At 37.6% G+C, this 20,651-nt stretch overlaps 1 protein-coding gene and 1 long non-coding RNA gene across 2 annotated transcripts in view; both read left to right on the top strand.

Annotated features, from left to right (window-relative positions):
- agap3 (ArfGAP with GTPase domain, ankyrin repeat and PH domain 3) overlaps positions 1-20,651 on the top strand; it is a gene marked incomplete in the record, with an annotated part of 350,962 nt that overhangs the window by 164,948 nt on the left and 165,363 nt on the right. The window contains 2 exon segments of the mRNA NM_001440741.1: positions 682-740; positions 12,413-12,500. Of these exon segments, the coding sequence (NP_001427670.1) occupies positions 682-740; positions 12,413-12,500 (147 nt within the window).
- Positions 17,057-20,349, top strand: LOC148679491 (uncharacterized). The gene is made up of 3 exons (XR_015945711.1): positions 17,057-19,555; positions 19,598-19,844; positions 19,927-20,349. It is a non-coding gene; the product is annotated as an uncharacterized LOC148679491 (long non-coding RNA).

Raw genomic sequence — 20,651 nt, 5'->3', positions numbered from 1 at the left:
ATCCGATATCAGAACAAATTATGAATACTTTACTAGTATACTGTAAATACTATGAATACTAATACTAGAGATTTTGCTCTTTATTGACATGACAGCATCACGCAGTTGCTGCAGATTTTTCAGCTGCACATCCATGATGCCAATCTCCTGTTTCACCACATCCCAAAGGTGCTCTATTGCACTGAGATTTGGTGACTGTGGAGGCCATTTGAGTACAGTGAACTCATGTCATGTTCAAGAAAACAGTCTGAGATGATTCACACTTTTACATGTGGATTAGCAGTTTCTGAAATATTCAGACCATATCTTCTGGCACCAACAACCATGCCTCGTTCCAAGTCACTTAAATGACCTTTCCTCCCCATTCTGATGCACGGTTTGAACTGCAGCAGATCGTCTTGACCATGTCTACATGCTTAATTACATTGATTTGCTGCCATGGTTGATTAGAAATTTGCGTTAACGAGCAGTCGGACAGGTGTACCTAATAAAGTGGCCTGTGAGTGTATATGTAATGTCTGAAATTAATTAACACTATGCACTTATTCTGGTTAATTGGTTTACACTTAATTGTTTTTAGTAGATTATTTGCTGATGAATTCTGCAATAAAACAATGTATGTTTACGGTACGGAGTAAAGTGAACGGCGTAATCACAAGTTTTCTCTCCGTTTCTTTCCAGATTCCTTCGTCAACAGTCAGGAGTGGACATTGAGTCGATCAGTACCAGAGCTCAAAGTGGTGAGTGATTTTTTTTTTACCTTGTCATTTTATCTCATAACATTATTCTAAACAATACATCCTGACTTGCGGAGGACTGAATGTATTAAGAGAGACTGACTGCTGTTTCTCTCTCTCTCTCCAATGATATTTCAGCTTAAGTGTCACTCACAACTATTTATTGCTGACGCTCCCTCACGAGTCAGAAAATACAGTATTCACTGATGCATCATACATAATATTACTGTCAAAGTATGACTAGAAGAGTTTTTTACACTAGTGTAGTACAAAAATAGGCATATGTACAGTCAAAAAACTTCAGGGATGAATGATCCGACTGCAGAATCATAATTACCCAATTAAATAAACACCCTCGTCATAACAGCTTATTATGAGGCAACACTCTGAAAGCATATGCTCATGAAGTTTTTACACTCCTAATGAAATTTCTCTCCCCCGTCTTTGTACTTGAGACTTGCGGTGGCCACATGGGTAACACACTGCTCGTCTAGGCTTTTATTATAGAGGAGGATTGTTACTGTCTGAAAATTCTTAACAATAAACACACCAGTCTCTGATAAACCCAGACACGGTTCAGTCGGAGCCTCTGGTGTTTAAATGATGAGGGGGTTTGATGTTTTTTCACAGAAGTAAATGGACAGTTTTTCTATTTCTTGAGGGCCTTTATGTGGGTCAAATTTGTTCTTCTAAGGATTTACAGTTATTCATTCATTCATTTTCTTGTCGGCTTAGTCTCTTTATTAATCCGGGGTCGCCACAGCGGAATGAACCGCCAACTTATCTAGCAAGTTTTTATGCAGCGGATGCCCTTCCAGCCGCAACCCATCTCTGGGAAACATCCACACACACATTCACACACACACTCATACACTAAGGACAATTTAGCCTACCCAATTCACCTGTACCGCTTGTCTTTGGACTGTGGGGGAAACCCATGCGAACGCAGGGAGAACATGCAAACTCCACACAGTTATGTTGGTGATATTTTGAATATCAGTGAGGGCAATATTTCTTCAGTGATATACAGCTGAAGTAAGAATTATTACCCCTCCTGAATTATTAGCCCCTGAATTATTGTTTTCAACACATTTATAAACATAATAGTTTTAATAACTCTTTTCTAATAACAAATTATTTTATCTTTGCCATTATGACAGTACATATTATTTAAAACATAAGAAGATACTAGTGTTCAGCTTAAAGTGCAATTTAAAAGCTAAACTAGGTTAACTAGGCAAGTTAGGGTAATTAAACAAGTCAATATATTATGTCGGTTCAGTGTTTACTAGGGGTGTCAAAATTAATCGTTTCTTCGATGCACCGCGATGCAGACGCGGACAATTCGGTATCGGTTCAGTAATAATCATAACCGGTTATTACTGACGTCATTTACCTCATATGCGCTCTGTCGCGAGGGAGACGATCGCGAGTATTTACAGCGTTCTAACTACTTAATACTCATGAACTGTGCACAATTTCACTGTGTGTGTTTGAGAATGAAAGTAGCCTACTCCATTTCTCTCTCTCTCTCTTTCTCTCTCTCTCTCTTTCTCTCTCTTTCTCGCTCTGTCTCTGTCTCTCTCTATCTCACACACACACAGTGGCCCATTTGACTTGCTGGTGTGGCTTTTCTTCTTCTCTCGGCTGTTTTACAGCGTTACTTTAGGATACAGAAACGAGCGCGTGTCTGCAGAGTTTTCTCCACCGTGTCTATCATAGATCGGCTGTGAGATCGCCCCTGCCGCTTATCATTCATCTGAAGAGCGCAGCGTGCAAGAGCCAATCGCAACCGTTTTTGTTGAGGGTGTGACCAATCAAAGGGGTGTAAGAGAACTAGACAAGGATCAGAAATTAAGCTGGATATTTATATTTGTTTATATTATTTGCTAAATGCTCGTTTTTTTTAAAGTTACAGTTTATATATCTGACTGTTTGTATTAAATGACACAATTGTATTACAAATAATAGCCTATATAAATATAAATATATTCATAAATTTTAATACAAGAGCTGCTACTGTGAAGAAAATATAAAAGCACCGTCAATGCACCGTGATGCACCGAAATATCGAATTGAACCGAATCGATAACATGATAATCGTAACCGAACCGTGAGACTAGTGTAGGTTCACAGCTCTAGTGTTTACTCTAGGATTTTTTTCCTTGCAGGCGTTTTTTACACAGATCTACCAACTACCTGTGGCGTTATTTCAATGGCAAATGTTGTGAGCGCAGCATTACTAGTCGAGATCGCATTTATGTAATAGCCTTTGAGCACGCGAATCTCTTTGCTTGCGTGCCGATTTCCTCTGCTCATGCACAAAACTTCTTGCACGCCCCCTCAAGCGCAGATCTTCTTGTGCACTCTCAAATAAACGCTGCTGAAGTGTGATTTAGTGCATCTATGAAACAAGTTTGTCTCCAACATTTATAAGATTTGCTAGAAATATTTATGAATGTCTCCAATAGACCTACAGAGCGGTTTTAATGTGTCCTGAAGTAAAGTGAAACGGCTATACGTGGTGTTTGCTGGCTTCACTTACCTGTCAGTCAGTCCGTCAGCACGTTATATTAAAGGGTTAAACAAATAAGGTACAGCACTACTACGGTTACAGAAAAGTTCGCAATGTTATAATTCACTAACCTTTTAATACATTTTGGTGCGATTATCACCCTCTATTAAAAAAAAAGACATGACTGAATGTTTGAATGAGAAGCTGTAATGTAGCCGTGGCGGGATCAATTTTGCCATGGCGCCCCACCATGGAAGACTGAATGTAGCGGAAACCATGTGGTTTGTTCTGAAGACATTTACCAAAATATAGCTTAGGGAACTAATAATTTTGACTTTCAAATGTGTTTTAAAAACTTTTAAATTGCTTTTATTCTAGCCGAAATAAAACAAATAAGACTTTCTCCAGAAGAAAAAAATATTATAGGAAATACAAAATTTTTTGACTTGAACTGTATGCATGTTGTTTGTTTGTTTTTTTTGGAAATTTATGATAATAATATAGCAGTACTTAAAGGGCTAGTTCACTCAAAAATGAGCATTTGCTCATCATTTACTCATACGCAAGCAGTTCTAATGTTTTGAGAATGTAAAGTTGAACACAACGGACGATATTCTGAAGAGGGTTGGAAACCAGAAGACATTGACATCCATAGTCAATGGCTATGCTTTTCAACATTCTTCAAATGATCTTCTTTTGTGTTCAACAGCAAAAAGAAACGTAAACTGGCTTGGAAGAAGTGGAGCGTAAGTGAAATGACAACAATTTTCATTTTTGGGTGAACTATCTTTTAACATTAAACGTGTATACACTTACCGGCCACTTTATTAGGTAAACATGTCCAACACAGTTCATAGTGGTGGTGTAATGGTGTGTGAGATATTTTCTTGGCACATTTTTGGCCCATTTGTACCAATTGAGCATCGTGTCAACGCCACAGCCTACTTATTGCTGCTGACCATGTCCATCCCTTTATGACCACAGTGTACCCATCTTCTGATGGCTGCTTCCAGCAGGATAACTCACCCTGTCATAAAGAGCGAATCATCTCAGACTGGTTTCTTGAACATGACAATGAGTTCACTGTACTCAAATGGCCTGCTTAGTCATCAGATCTCAATCCAATAGAGCACTTTTGGGATGTGGTAAAAAGGGAGATTGGCATCATGGATGTGCAGCTGACAAATCTGCAGAAACTGCGTGATGCTGTCATGCCAATATGGAGCAAAATCTCTGAGGAATATTTACAATACCTTGTTGAATCTATGCCATGTAGGATTAAGGCAGTTCTGAATTTTAGAGGGTCCAACCCTGTACTAGAAAGATATACCTATTAAAGTGGCCGGTCAGTGTATACACAGCATGTATAGTAAACATGTAAACAAGAGATGACAATGCTCATGACAAAGCCATTGACATGACTATATAGGTTAAAAGTAAAGATGAGGATTTACGAACTTAAAATGGTAGAATCCCAAGAGTCTAAAGAGAGGTCCCCATGTGGTTTTACCTTTCTTTTTCTGTGAAGTTTGAAGTTTCATTGTTCCATTTCAATGACATAAAGCAAGTCATTCTCTGATAACAAGGAGCCTTTGGAGATTTCCAATTGAGTAAGGTCATCTTTTTAGCTGTAATCACGCCAACCATCAGGACTTGCTGTTGGGTTAACGGAAAGGTGTCCATTAAATTACAATATCCAAAAATAACCAAATTGGATTCAGGTTGGATATTGGTTCCAGGGCTAGATTTATGATACACACACAGTAAACATTGTTTTTTTTTTATGTTGGTTGTCAGGATTTTTTACATTCGCTATTTTTAGATTTGAGAATTGTGTTAACAGGAATGCAGATGTGTAAAATGTGTTAAAATGGAACAGTTTGCTATGTGAAAGAAGGATCTAAATTGGGCAAAACAGTACAGCAGCTATCATTTAAGGCAGGGGTGTACAAACTCGGTCCTGGAGGGCCGGTGTCCTGCAGATTTTAGCTCCAACTTGCTTCAACACACCTGCAAGGATATTTCTAGACTGCCTAGTAACATAGATATATAGACTAGATATCACATAGGGCCCTGAGTATGCGTCAATAGTGCCGCCACATTGGTACAGTGCTCCCAGGATAAATGTCATTCAACCGCACTTGACAAGACAGTGTTATTACGTGAAGATGCGGGACTTTAGCGCTGTCTACGGGTGTAGTAGCAAGCAAACAAAGAAAACAAAGCACACAGGCAGAACATTTCATAGGTAAGGTTAAGTTTTTTACATTTTTGTATGTTCTGAACTTTTGTGCTAATCAGGTAACGTTATTGATGATAATACAGTCACTTACTGCATTCACCATAAGGCAAAGTAGCTCCAACTCTCACTAAATACTCTGCTTATGCTAGTTTTGTTGAATAAAATCAGCAAACAATGCAAAAGAAATATTACAATAAGATGCTGCGGTGCCAGACTTGTATTATTGTTGGCTAAGTGAAGGAGCCCTACCAAAAAAAAACAGCTTAAACCAGCCTAGGCTGGTTGGCTGGTTTTAGCTGGTCGACTAGGCTGGTTTTAGAGGGGTTTTAGCCACTTCCAGGCTGGTTTCCAGCCATTTCCAGCCTGGTCTTAGCTGGTCAGGCTGGGAAATGACCAGCTAAAACCAGCTTGACTACCCTAGCCAGGATAGGAGCCCAGCCAAAACCAGCTATGTCCAGCCTTAACCAGGCTGGTCAAGCTGGTTTTAACTGGATTTAGCTGGTTATTTTTCAGCCAGACCAGCTAAAACCAGGCTGAAAATGGCTGGAAACCAGCCTGGAAATGTCCAAAACCCCTCTAAAACCAGGTTGGTCAACCAGCTAAAACCAGCCAACCAGCTTAGGCTGGTTTAAGCTGGATTTTTCAGCAGGGAGTCGTTCATAACTGAGATTCATTCACAAACTAATCGCTCCCTCCATCAGTATGAGAAGTAAAAGCAGGAGAGGAGGTGTGTTTCAGGACACGGATTAGATCAAATTTAACAGGGAGGGTGAATAGTACATTTCCATACACACAAACACAAGCTTTTTGTCAGCAATTTCAATGCAATCACTGATCCATCAATGTAGAAAAGTGATGTTAAATTCTAATTTTCGTAATAAAAAAAAAATAAATAAAATTTGCATACTAACATCCAGGAAAACTCCCGATCATAGATATGTTTGTATATCTCTGGCTTTGGATGGCCACAGTCCTCCACTGTACCTTGGTCCCGCATTCATTTCAAAGGAGTGCTACCCTGTTCCAAAATGGCGGCTCTATTGACGCATTCCTTCCAATAGACAACAACAGGGTAGGCGACATCTAATGTATCTATCTATGGCCTAGTAAGAGCTTGGTTAGCTAGCCTAGGTGTGTCTGATTGGGGTTGGAGCTAAACTTTGCAGGACACCGGCCCTCCAGGACCGAGTCTGGACATCCCTAATTTAAGGGGTGTAGAGGAAGGTGTAAACCTTAGATAAAAGCTGCCATTTGAATCCTGTAATTTTTTTTGATAGTCAGACGGCATTCTTCAAGATCAGCTCAAGCTGTATGTATAATATCTTTATCAGTGCTCACTTCGTCATTTGATTTCAGTATTTGCTCGAGTAAGTCCTTCAACTTCAGCATTTGAAGACAGAGATGAGTGTATCTGTCCTCATTATGTTTATAAAGCTTTCCGTCTGCAGCTGGTAGGGAATTATCATCCGTCCTGTGGAGCGACAGGAAGAATAGTGTGAGGAAACTCCTGAAAGTTGCTTCCGTCATGGCTGAGCGCTTGTTTGATGACTGAGGGATCTAGAATGTTTTGAGGGAAATCCTGGATGCAGAACGGATGTCCTCCATCTGTCACTAGGGACTTGTGCTTTAACAGAAATTACCTTTGATGTGTAGTTTAATGTAAATCATCTGTAAAGTTTCAAGTCTAAATGCAGATAAATGGAGAGCATTCACACATGATTATTTCAGTCCTATGTGATTCTTTACCATCCTGTTGTTTTTTTATGTATACATGTGGTTAATAGATGTGCATAACAGATACGATTTGGTCTCACATTTTTTTACAGCACGTCATAAATGAGCTCCATGTTTTTATCTTGCTGTGTCAAGTTAAAGGTCCTGTGAAGGGCTTTAAAATGTGCATTTATTATACAATGTTTGACATAATCTTAACTGAAAAAGCAAGGGAGGGTGGGGCTAAAGTGGCTCCTCCCTTTTAAAAAAACAGCCAATAGTGTTTAGTTTTTTATGGCAGCTCTGCCAGTAAGAGGGGTTGAGATCAAGCGCTTCGAATGAAAAGCTAACAAGAAGTGTCTTGAAGGGGGCGGGGCATGTCAGATACTAGAGAGCATTTGATTAGTCAGGATATGATGAGAAACTGAAGTATGAGGTGATGTGAAGTTAACTGACCCTTTGTTAAGCCACACCCGAAAACCGCCACACACCAATCGTGGCTTAGCAATCGAAGGTACGCGCAGGAGGTCTGTCAAGCCAAAGCGTTGTGCTTATGGATTGTACAAATCTGATACCCGGTGTCTTAAGCCGCCTTTCCACTGTACACGACATTTGGAGACGACTGTCGGAATACGCCCCCTTGTGGCAGTCGCACAGAATTTTCAGTTCTGACTTGCACCATGGGAGAGAAGCTGTTCTGACAGTGTCCGAAATAAAGGAGTGCAAAAGCAAGAGTCTTTATTTCTGTGCGTTCACCATGGTTGAATGAATGAATGAATGAATACTAGAAACTCATATTGGAGGGAATGTGGAGACAACATAAAATATATATTTTTATTACTTCATTACTTGCATTTATGAACCGAATTTATATATATATATATATATATATATATATATATATATATATATATATATATATATATATATATATACATACATATATATATATATATATATATATATATATATATTTATATATATATATATATATATATATATATATATATATATATATATATATATTTATATATATATATATATATATATATATATATATATATATATATATATATATATATATATATATATATATATAGACTTTTTCTGATTCAAAAAATAACCAAATAAACTAGTATTTCTCATCTAGCATGCACGGACCTGCTTGGACAACACTAGAATACATCACACCCGGTCAGCCGGTCGCATACGGTCTAGTCGCAGGAGTTCAAATATTTCAACGGATCCGCAGCTCAAATCTGATCCGAATTTTCCGCGTACGGAGATGATCGGAACTCCACGCAGCTCCCGCACTAATCTTCATTTGAAATGAATGACTTCCGGTCTGTCGCTTTTCGTGTGCAGTGGAAAGGAGGCTTTAAAAGTTTGTATGGGGTGTTGGAATTTTTTTCTCAAGGGGAGAAATGCCAGCGTGGATGAAGCTGTGTGAGGGGCCGTAAAAGCAGCACAATCAAGTCATATTTCCATCTGTTTCAAGCTATGAATATTTGGATTACTTATCAACAGAACAAAACAGTGATATGATCACAAACTGAGCACTTGCAGTCAATATACTTCACCCGCAGCTGTTTTTCAGTCATTTATAACCCTCATGTCCATGTCAGAGCTGTAATTCATTGATTTCTTTTATGGTCTTTTTTAGATTTAGTCAATGGTGAGGGTGTTATAGCGGGTTAGATATTTGGTGTCATATTAAAATTTGCTGGTAGGGAAAATCTATTTGTTCACTTCTGCTATTTATACTTTGATTTGCATTTCAATTTATTTATTTTTTTCACTTTTCACTGCTAATAAGAATATAAACTGTATGAAAAGCACACAAAAAATACTGACAGTTATAGGTATTGTGCCTTGATATGGGGCAATGATGCTCAAATTCATCAATTTCCCCTTTCTGGCTGTTCTTTCTATGAATGAAGGGTGTAATGATAGTATCAGCTTCAATTTTGATTAAGTTATTTTCTAATTGGTTGCGTGTTATGTTGTGAATAAACCCCTGTAATGCATACCACAGTCCTTTTTTCTGGCTTTCTCGGATCTCTCACCTGTTCGCCAAAAATGACTATTTATATCCCTGGGAATGTCTGACATCAGCGCATATATATTGTAATAGACGTGCCAGGCACAAAAGCTTGACAAGCGTAGCAACAGTAACTAAGGAGGGCAGGGCTTAGCAAAGGGTCAGTTGTTGAACCATTTAGTTGGAAGAGACAAACTGCAAGCTTTACATGTTAATATCGATTTTATATTTAGGCTAGGACAGGGGTCGGCAACCCGCGGCTCTAGAGCCGCATGCGGCTCTTTAGCGCTGCCCTAGTGGCTCCCTGGAACTTTTTCAAAAAATGTTTGAAAATAGAAAACGATGAGGGAGGAAAATATATTTTTTGTTTTAATATGGTTTCTATAGGAGGACAAACAATCTTAACGTTTTCCAATGCTGTAAAAGTGTGTAGAATATTTAATTTCAACATTTCTGTCAACGAAGATTTGCGTCATAGCCTGCGACACACGTTTCTATCAGCAGGGCGGGATGCCAGGTAGGTAGCTGTTGTAAACAAACCGGCGGCTGTGTGGTGCGCCATGGAGCGCAAGCTGTCTTTGCCAAAGATGTACAGCGGGGCACGCTTTCTCATTTTCCCTCCCTGAGAGAATTCAAAGAAGCCCATCCCGATCACTCACTCAACGGTGATTATTTACAAGGTGCGATCGTTGATATGCAAACTGCATTTGGGAGCAGATTTTGCGAGTTGCGAAAGGAAAAAACGAGACTGTCTTTCCTTGACACACACCCCTGGAGATTGACCCTTCCTTGTTGAACACATTCCCAGGAATGACTAGAGCTGATCTTGAAATGGAAATGGCAGGCTGCGTTTTATTGCACTGTTTGTTGCCCAGATAAGGGGCACGTTGTGCACGTTCATTTTGATGTTTTTTTGAATCCTCAAAATAAAAAAAAACATTAAAAAATCTGATTTCTTTATTGCATTTCTTTAATTTCATCAAAGCAAAACATAATGCAATAATATTGTAATGAAGTTAAACTTGAAAATTAAACATAATTCATTAATATTGTAATGAAGTTAAACTTGAAAATTAAACATAATTCATTAATATTGTAATGAAGTTAAACTTGATCATTAAACATAATTCATTAATATTGTAATGAAGTTAAACTTGATCATTAAACATAATTCATTAATATTGTAATGAAGTTAAACTTGATCATTAAACATAATGCATTAATATTGTAATGAAGTTAAACTTGATCATTAAACATAATTCATTAAAATACTGTAATTAAGTTAAACTTGAGACGGCATCGTACAACAGAGTAGTCATGTGGCGCGTCATTCTCTACAGGATGCACTGCAGGGAAATGAACATTTAACCATGAAGGCTCAGTATGTATTTGTAGCCAACGAAGTCATTTTTATAGTATGCTAATATAGCTAATATAAATACATACAGCATGTGTTGCCATCATTATAAGGCTTATATAAAGCTTTTAATTTTTTGCGGCTCCAGACATATTTGTTTTTGTTTTTTTTGGTCCAATATGGCTCTTTCAACATTTTGGGTAGCCGACCCCTGGGCTAGGAGAACACTAGCTAATAATATCCTTAATAATAACAGACTGAAACTAAATGTTTTAATTTCACAGGACCTTTAAAATCATTTAAACTTTACATGCAGTGCCATTCATCAGTGTCAATACCAAAGAAGTGGACCAATCGGAACAACTCAAAGGCGGGGATGTTTACAGTAGCAAGTTGGCATGACAACTGTTTTATTTGACAACAACATGGAGGAGACACTATTGCATACTACTCGGCTACATTACAAATTGCATACTTCCCTGCTTTATAGTACATTAAAAACAGTATGCGAGCTGAGTATTATGTGCGAATTCAGCGGTATTCGAAAAACAGTATGCAAGAAGTACCCATCTGACCTACTACTTCCGGTGAAATTCTGAATTGTGCATTCAATGGATGCTACGCTATCCCATGATGCAATGCAAGATAATTCACAAATAGGAGTGAAGCAACTTGATGGGGGTAGGTCTTGCGATAATTACAAATGGGAGATGTAGTGCATTCAGTCATACTACTCATATTTATACTATTGACCATTAGGGCCATGTGACCAATCAGTGCAAAATATAGTCATATGACCAATCAGAGCATAAGAGGCTCTCAGAGAGGCGGGGATTACAGAGACCAACTATTTCGTTAGCTGTTTAGACATGCACAGTAAGCAGTTGACTAATCAGAGCAGAGGAGGGCTATGTGACCAATCAGTGCAGAATAGAGTCGTATGACCAATCAGAGCAGAGGAGGCTCTCAGAGAGGCAGGGTTTACAGAGAGCAACCATTTCGTTTTGTTTTTTAGACATGTACAGTAAGCAGTTGACCAATCAGAGCAGAAGAGGCTCTCGGAGAGGTGGGATTACAGAGACTAACTATTTTGTTTTTTTAGACGCGCACAGTAAGCAGTTAACCAAACAGAGCAGAGGAGGTTCTCAGAGGGGTGGGGTTTATAGAGGGATTAACCATTTCGCTTTTTTGGAACTGAATTGTAAGCAATTGACCAATCAGAGCAGAATAAAGTCATATGACCAATCAGAGCAGAGGAGGTTCTCAGAGGGGTGGGGTTTATAGAGACCAACCATTTCGCTTTTTTGGAACTGAATTGTAAGCAATTGACCAATCAGAGCAGAATAAAGTCATATGACCAATCAGAGCAGAGGAGGCTCTCAGAGAGGCAGGGTTTACAGAAACCAACCATTTCAACCAACCTGTTAGAAAAATGCTAATGTGGCAGTGGATAAGTCAAGAAAATGAATGTGTTTTTTTTTTCTTCCCTTAATTGCATTTAATTTTTTAGGAGGCCTTTAAATAATATGACAAACCTTTAAAATCCATAATAGGGGCACTTTAATGAAACTGAATATTGTCTGTCAGGCCAATTAGATTAGTTATACAAACAACAGATTGCTTTCTTTATTTTTCACACTCTCCGAGAAGTAAATTGGTTCAGTTTTATTAGTTATTCACCATCCTGAAATCAGCCTCATCGATTATGTTCCAGACAGTCATTAGTTTTCTGTTCTGCTCGTCTCGTCTCTGCTATTATGCACCCGAACACTCTGACTCATGTCTGTTTTTTTTTTTCTGCACGCAGGGCATCGTGGGAAACCTGTCCAGTGGGAAGTCGGCATTAGTTCACCGGTATCTGACAGGAACATATGTCCAGGAGGAGTCGCCTGAGGGTGAGTGAACAGCGGGACGCTCAATACAGAGTGTTTGTCAGGCCGGTCACCCAACAAGACCCCCTGCCGTGTTTTGTCATGTATGCTCATCTGCGCGCCGCATTCATTTGTTTATTTTTAGATGAACAGATTATTGTGGCTGCTAGGTTGAAAATTCAAGCTTCAGAAGTGAGGTTAGAACATTGTGACTTTGAAAATCAGATCATTTTTTAACTTATGGGGTAAATTTAAGATTTAGAAGCAGTAAACATTGATTTTCATGTTGGTTATAGGTCGGGATGCACTGATCTCGATACTTGGTCCAGATATCGTTCGATACTGCTTATTTTGGCTGGATCCGCTATCGGCTATTTATACACTCTAAAAAATATTGTTTAGACCATACAAAAAAAAATAATAATAATTACGCAACAGTTTGCATCAATCTATTTAGGTTACAACAACATCGAACAAAATGAAGTTCAGACAACAAACTTTGTTATGTTAGCCAAAAGGCCTTTTCCTCTTCACTTTTACATAGCATAAACTCCATTTTTTTAAGTTGAGTACTCAAAAAATTAAGTTGTTTCAACTACTTTTTTTTTTTAAATTAAAATGTAAAATAAATCCAGTGTTATGTACTTAATTCCCATATTTATACATGCAGGTTATCAAGTTTAGAACATCCAATATATTAAATACCTGAAATTGTTAATTGTATTTTTTTAAATTTACTGTTCATATAGCTGCTTGTAACAAACACATTCAACAACAACATTTTTCTTTTCCAGTAATTTTTTTATTTGTTTTAAACCACAGTCTTCTAGTATTTTACAAAACAAAACTGAGTACTGTCTCATATTAACAGTATGAAAAATAACAAAAAACATTAGCATGTGGACTTAAAAATACAAAACAACATGAAGTGCAATATAAAGAGCACAATCTACTCTGAAATAAGTAGAGACCTCAGAAAATAATGTTCTTGAGACGCATTACTTTTGCACTGGGCTTCAGTCCATCAAGTTCGAGAAACTTTTAAAGTATATTCAAGTTCCTTGAGGTAGTTCAGATTCAGAGTATATATGCCCATCAGTACAGCACCTTGAGATATCCATTCCATTTAAGATTCTCATGCCTTCAACTATGATGGTTTCCGTCTTGTGGTTCAATTCCAAAGTAGACTGATCAGCAATAATGGCAATTGTCATTACTTGCCTCCTCTTTAAGCTCCTCATCATTAAGGTGCTCCTCAAATTCTTGTGTATTCTTGTAAAGCAAAAAAAACTTTTTTGAGTCAAAAAAAAAAAAAAAAAATCTGCTACCATCAACTGTATTTACCAGGAGTAGCCAACACTCCAGTAGAATGGAAAAAAAACTTATTTGGAAATTAAGTAAAAGTCAGATATCTCACCTTAAAATGTCATTTGTGCCAAACAGTATACCTAAAACTTGTCCAGACTTGCTTCTTGCTTGTTCAGAGGGGGAGGAGCTTTGAAATCAAGAACTCCATTTTTGCAGAAAGATTGAGCTATCAACCCAATTTCTTTTGGTTGCTACTAGTTAAATGTTGTTTCAAACTAACTGACAGACATATTTACCTTTAAATTAGCTGCATGTTTTAGTTGATGTAATTAGCAATATTTTCCTGTTCTGAAATTATATATATATATATATATATATATATATATATATATATATATATATATATATATATATATATATATATATATATATATATATATATATATATATATACATACATACATATATATATATATATATATATATATATATATATATTTATATATATATATATATTTATATATATATATATATACACAATTATTTTTAAGGGGTTTTCACCTTTATTGGGATAGGACAGTAGAGATTTTATAGACAAGAAAGTGGGGAGCAGAGATAGGGGAAGGATCAGTGAAGGACCTCAAGCCAGGAATCGAACTCAAGTCGCTGTGAGCACCTTGGTGCTATGTCAACGCGTTCACCACTTGGCTATTGGCTCTGACTGTTTGGGTTTTTACTAAAATCTGGTTCAACTCCATGTCAACAGCTCCATTAAAAAATATTATTCCCAGAAAAAAACATGACATGTACAATAGTTATTTTCCCCGCTGTATATGCACAAATATATTGTTGTTAAGCATCTTATAGAAAATATTCATTTAAAAGAGAGACCTATGAGGGGTGTACTCATACATGCTGAGCACTGTATTCATTGTTTTTAGTCCCCGAAAGCTGTTAACACTTGAAAACGAATGTCAATAATGCATAAAACTGTTAAATTTTAGTTGAAACTGTACTGTACAATGAAAGCATATTAAGTTTCTCTGCGCTTCACTCTTTCATTTCATTATTAGATGTGGACACTATTTATTTAAACCTGCAATTTGACGGCCAAATTGTATAAAAAGCAGGTGAAATATTCATGTGGCCTGGTGAGTTTTGTCGTTAAGCACATTGTATTTCTCTTAAAGAAAAAAGACGATAGGGAGCCTGTTGGGACTTGTTTTGAATGCAGCTTTCGCAGTTCTGGCTAATTCAGTCTGATTCTGTGTGGCCAGACTGTGCCGCTGCTCATTTCTGATGCAGTGAGAGTTGCGAAAATCAATGAATTGCTGTGGGATTGCGAGACACACACACCTGCGTATGAACATCAGAAACTAAATAAAAGCATAGTTTTTTCTTTTGTAATGTTAGAAAAAAATTCATAATTCAGAAACTAAATATCTTTTTGAGATTCTATTATAACTTGCACCAGGGCTGAACAAAAGCACACGCAGAAGGGATTGTTGTTGTTGTTGTTGTAGGGTTAATTAATTAGTTGTAATTAAAAATAAATGCCTTTCATGTTCTGAAGTAAAGCCTTGTGCTCCCGTTTGACTTAATCATATTTTGTGCAAACCTCAATACATTTCTATCTATCTATCTATCTATCTATCTATCTATCTATCTATCTATCTATCTATCTATCTATCTATCTATCTATCTATCTGTCTGTCTGTCTGTCTGTCTGTCTGTCTGTCTGTCTGTCTGTCTGTCTGTCTGTCTGTCTGTCTGTCTGTCTGTCTGTCTGTCTGTCTGTCTGTCTGTCTGTCTGTCGATCCATCCATCCATCCATCCATCCATCCATCCATCCATCCATCCATCCATCATTTTTGTACCATTTTAAATGTCTTTACATAATTAAATGTGAGCTATAGCAATATATATATATCTTACTTTTTCCAAACTAATGTATAGAAACATATCGCAGATTTTTTTTATATGTACACTCACCTGCCACTTTATTAGGTACAACTTTCTAGTATCAAGTTGGACTCCTTTTGCTTTCAGATCTGCCTTAATCCTTCGTGGCATAGATTCAACAAGGAATTGTAAATATTCCACAGAGATTTTGCTTCATATTGACATGAAAGCATCACGCAGTTGCTGCAGATTTGTCGGCTGCACGTCCAAGATGCGAATATCCCGTTACACCATATCAAAAAAGTGCTCTATTGGATTGAGATCTAGTGACTGTGGAGGCCATTTTAGTACAGTGAACTCATTGTCATGTTCAAGAATCCAGTCTGTGATGATTCACGCTTTATGACATGGTGTGTTATCCTGCTGGAAGCAGCCATCAGAAGATGGGTACACTGTGGTCATAAAGGGATGGACATGGTCAGCAACAATATTCAGGTAGGCTGTGGCGTTGACATGATGCTTAGTTGGTACTAATGGGCCTAAAGTGTGGCAAGAAAAAATCCATTACACCACCACCACCAGCCTGAACCGTTGATACAAGGCAGGATGGATCATTCTCTGTAAACCCTTGTGCGTGAAAATCCCAGCAGATCAGCAGTTTCTGAAATACTCAGACCAGCCCATCTGGCACCAACAGCCATGCCACGTACAAAGTCACTTAAATCACCTTTCTTTCCCATTCAGATTTGATATTTATTCATTGGGATAAACCCCTTGAGATGTACCATCTCATTTTCAAGGGGGTTCCACAATTAATCACAATCACATAATAACAACGCAAGAAGACAAAACATACTTTACACAACATCCAAAAAACATGACATAAAAAAATTAAATAAAATAAAGTAAAAGAAAAAAAAGAAAAGAAGGGAGGTGCTCGGATTAAACTGCAGCAGATCGTCTTGACCATGTGTACATGCCTAAAAGCAGTTGCTGCCATGTAATTGGCTGATTAGAAATTTGCGTTAACGGGCAGTTGGTCCGGTGTACCTAATAAAGTGGCCGGTGAGTGTTTATTTGTGTATATTATTATTATTATGATTATTTTAATTTATTAAAATGTCATTTTAAATGTCTTTATTTTTACACAGTTTAATGTGTCCTATAGCAGCATCAACTATTTCTTTAAAAAAAATGACTGATCCCAAACTAATGTACAGAAACAAATTACCGATGTCATACTCTACTTACACTATGCAGAACCTATACTAAAATATCTCAGGACTAAGTTAACTTTACCATGGTAAATGTTTCAAAAGGGACTGAATGATTACTATATTAATACGCACCAGTATTTACAGAACATTTTAGTACCGTAAAGAGATTTTCACAGCATTGTAATGTAATAAATGTCAGAAAAACAATGGCTTTAGAATATCTCTTTAATAAAAAAGCAGTAATGAAGAACTTTCCTCAGACTCTGTTCTCCTCAGTCTGACATTTATATTTCTGTAGTATACTTGCACACATCTGGCAGGGAAGCAATTACATCAAACAAGTGATTTTAGCAATTGTTATTCATATGGCATGAAGCGTTTGCAGACGTTCGCAGGTTTATTAAACGCCGCCTGATTGAAAGTGACCCTAATTTCTCCTAGTCTTCATTTGTTATCTGTCGTGGGCTCCTGCAGTTTCCATGCTGATGCCCCGCCTCTACGATTGCTCCGGTGTTGCTATGGCAACAGAGGGTCATGCATTCCGCCCCACCGCCACCAGAGCGTGTCATCAGTCGCTTGGCGTTTACTTTTGACTGACGGCAGGGAGATTAAATGTTTATGCCCTCTTGGCAGCAGCTGCCCCCTATGAAATCTAAATTAGAGATTAGAATCATAACGGCTGATTCCTGATGACTGAAACCAGGGCTGAGTTTCAAAAGAATCACAGCATTGTGAAAAGACTCATACACCGCTGCCGGCGACTGTAAGAATTGGTTTCTCATTGTAATTTTCTTCTTAGGCTTTCCAGTAGCTCAGTCTCAAGCTTAAGACGTGTACTTTGAGTGGCGTCCTGCCAAAGTCTGCATGGGCAGGAGACTCTGTGTCCTATTATGGCATGTTGAAACGTGTCCTTTCTGGCTCCAGTGCAATTATCACCTACTTTAAGATCTTGAGTGAAGGCACTAGAAAAAAAAAAGTTTAATTCAATTGTTTTCAATGAATGTTCCCCATTAGGATTTTTCAGATACAAACTTTTGTGTAGTGGGAAATCTAAATGGTCAAAGTGTATGATAAATGGAGTTATTGTCTTCTAAATGAAGCGGTTTTGGACTGCTGAAGTGATCCAGACCTATATCCTGCGCAAATCTGCTGTATGGGTTTCGCTGTACCACTGAATGGCAGTCGAGGATCTTTATTGGATGTTGGCGTATAGAGCTGTGGCGAAAAATCATGCAAAGCCTGCTAGTTTTTAACAGCAGATGGCGCTGTAGGCTATTATTAATAAAAGATGGTGCTCTAGTCTAGTTATTAACAGCAGATGGCGCTCTAGGCTAGATTCTAGGATAGTTTTTAACAGCAGATGGCGCTCTAGGCTAGATTCTAAGATAGTTTTAACAGTAGATGGCGTTCTAGGCTATTTTTTATTTAAATATGGTGTTCTAGGCTAGTTATTAACAGCAGATGGCACTCTAGGCTAGATTCTAAGATAGTTTTAACAGTAGATGGCGTTATAGGCAATTTTTTTATTAAAATATGGTGTTCTAGGATAGTTATTAACAGCAGATGGCACTCTAGGCTAGATTCTAGGATAGTTTTTAACAGCAGATGGCTCTCTAGGCTAGATTCTAAGATAGTTTTAACAGTAGATGGCGTTCTAGGCTATTTTTTATTAAAATATGGTGTTCTAGGATAGTTATTAACAGCAGATGGCACTCTAGGCTAGATTCTAAGATAGTTTTAACAGCAGATGGCGTTCTAGGCTATTTTTAATAAAAGATGGTGCTCTAGTCTAGTTTTTAACAGGAGATGGCGCTCTAGGCTAGATTATAGGATGGTTTTAACAGTAGATGGCGCTCTAGGCTAGATTATAGGATAGTTATTAACAGCAGATGGCGCTCTAGGCTAGATTCTAAGATAGTTTTAACAGTAGATGGCGTTCTAGGCTGGTTTTTAATAAAAGATGGTGCTCTAGTCTAGTTTTTAACAGTAGATGGCGTTCTAGGCTATTTTTTAATAAAAGATGGTGTTCTAGGCTAGTAATTAACAGCAGATGGCGCTCTAGGCTAGATTCTAAGATAGTTTTAACAGTAGATGGCGTTCTTGGCTATTTTTAATAAAAGATGGTGCTCTAGTCTAGTTTTTAACAGGAGGTTGCGCTCTAGGCTAGATTATAGGATGGTTTTAACAGTAGATGGCGTTCTAGGCTATTTTTTTATTAAAATATGGTGTTCTAGGCTAGTTATTAACAGCAGATGGCGCTCTAGGCTAGATTCTAAGATAGTTTTAACAGTAGATGGCGTTCTAGGCTATTTTTTTTATTAAAATATGGTGTTCTAGGATAGTTATTAACAGGAGATGGCGCTCTAGGCTAGATTATAGGATGGTTTTAACAGTAGATGGCGCTCTAGGCTAGATTATAGGATAGTTATTAACAGAAGATGGCACTCTAGGCTAGATTCTAAGATAGTTTTAACAGTAGATGGCGTTCTAGGCTGGTTTTTAATAAAAGATGGTGCTCTAGTCTAGTTTTTAACAGTAGAGGGCGTTCTAGGCTATTTTTTAATAAAAGATGGTGTTCTAGGCTAGTAATTAACAGCAGATGGCGCTCTAGGCTAGATTATAGGATGGTTTTAACAGTAGATGGCGCTCTAGGCTAGATTCTAGGATAGTTATTAACAGCAGATGGCTCTCTAGGCTAGATTCTAAGATAGTTTTAACAGTAGATAGCGTTCTAGGCTATTTTTAATAAAAGATGGTGGTCTAGTCTAGTTTTTAACAGGAGATGGCGCTCTAGGCTAGATTATAGGATGGTTTTAACAGTAGATGGCGCTCTAGGCTAGATTATAGGATAGTTATTAACAGCAGATGGCGCTCTAGGCTAGATTCTAAGATAGTTTTAACAGTAGATAGCGTTCTAGGCTATTTTTAATAAAAGATGGTGGTCTAGTCTAGTTTTTAACAGGAGATGGCGCTCTAGGCTAGATTATAGGATGGTTTTAACAGTAGATGGCACTCTAGGCTAGATTATAGGATAGTTATTAACAGCAGATGGCGCTCTAGGCTAGATTCTAAGATAGTTTTAACAGTAGATGGCGTTCTAGGCTGGTTTTTAATAAAAGATGGTGCTCTAGTCTAGTTTTTAACAGTAGATGGCGTTCTAGGCTATTTTTTAATAAAAGATGGTGTTCTAGGCTAGATTATAGGATGGTTTTAACAGTAGATGGCGCTCTAGGCTAGATTCTAGGATAGTTATTAACAGCAGATGGCGCTCTAGGCTAGATTCTATGATAGTTTTTAACAGCAGATGGCGCTCTAGGCTAGATTCTAAGATAGTTTTAACAGTAGATGGCGTTCTAGGCTATTTTTTATTTAAATATGGTGTTCTAGGCTAGTTATTAACAGCAGATGGCACTCTAGGCTAGATTCTAAGATAGTTTTAACAGTAGATGGCGTTATAGGCAATTTTTTTATTAAAATATGGTGTTCTAGGATAGTTATTAACAGCAGATGGCACTCTAGGCTAGATTCTAGGATAGTTTTTAACAGCAGATGGCTCTCTAGGCTAGATTCTAAGATAGTTTTAACAGTAGATGGCGTTCTAGGCTATTTTTTATTAAAATATGGTGTTCTAGGATAGTTATTAACAGCAGATGGCACTCTAGGCTAGATTCTAAGATAGTTTTAACAGCAGATGGCGTTCTAGGCTATTTTTAATAAAAGATGGTGCTCTAGTCTAGTTTTTAACAGG

This window comes from Danio rerio, chromosome 24 (assembly GCF_052040795.2).
Source record: "Danio rerio strain M-AB ecotype USA chromosome 24, GRCz13ab, whole genome shotgun sequence".
Taxonomy (NCBI): domain Eukaryota; kingdom Metazoa; phylum Chordata; class Actinopteri; order Cypriniformes; family Danionidae; genus Danio; species Danio rerio.
The sequence above is the reverse complement of the archived record's forward strand: the minus strand, read 5'-3'. Positions and strand labels throughout refer to the sequence as shown.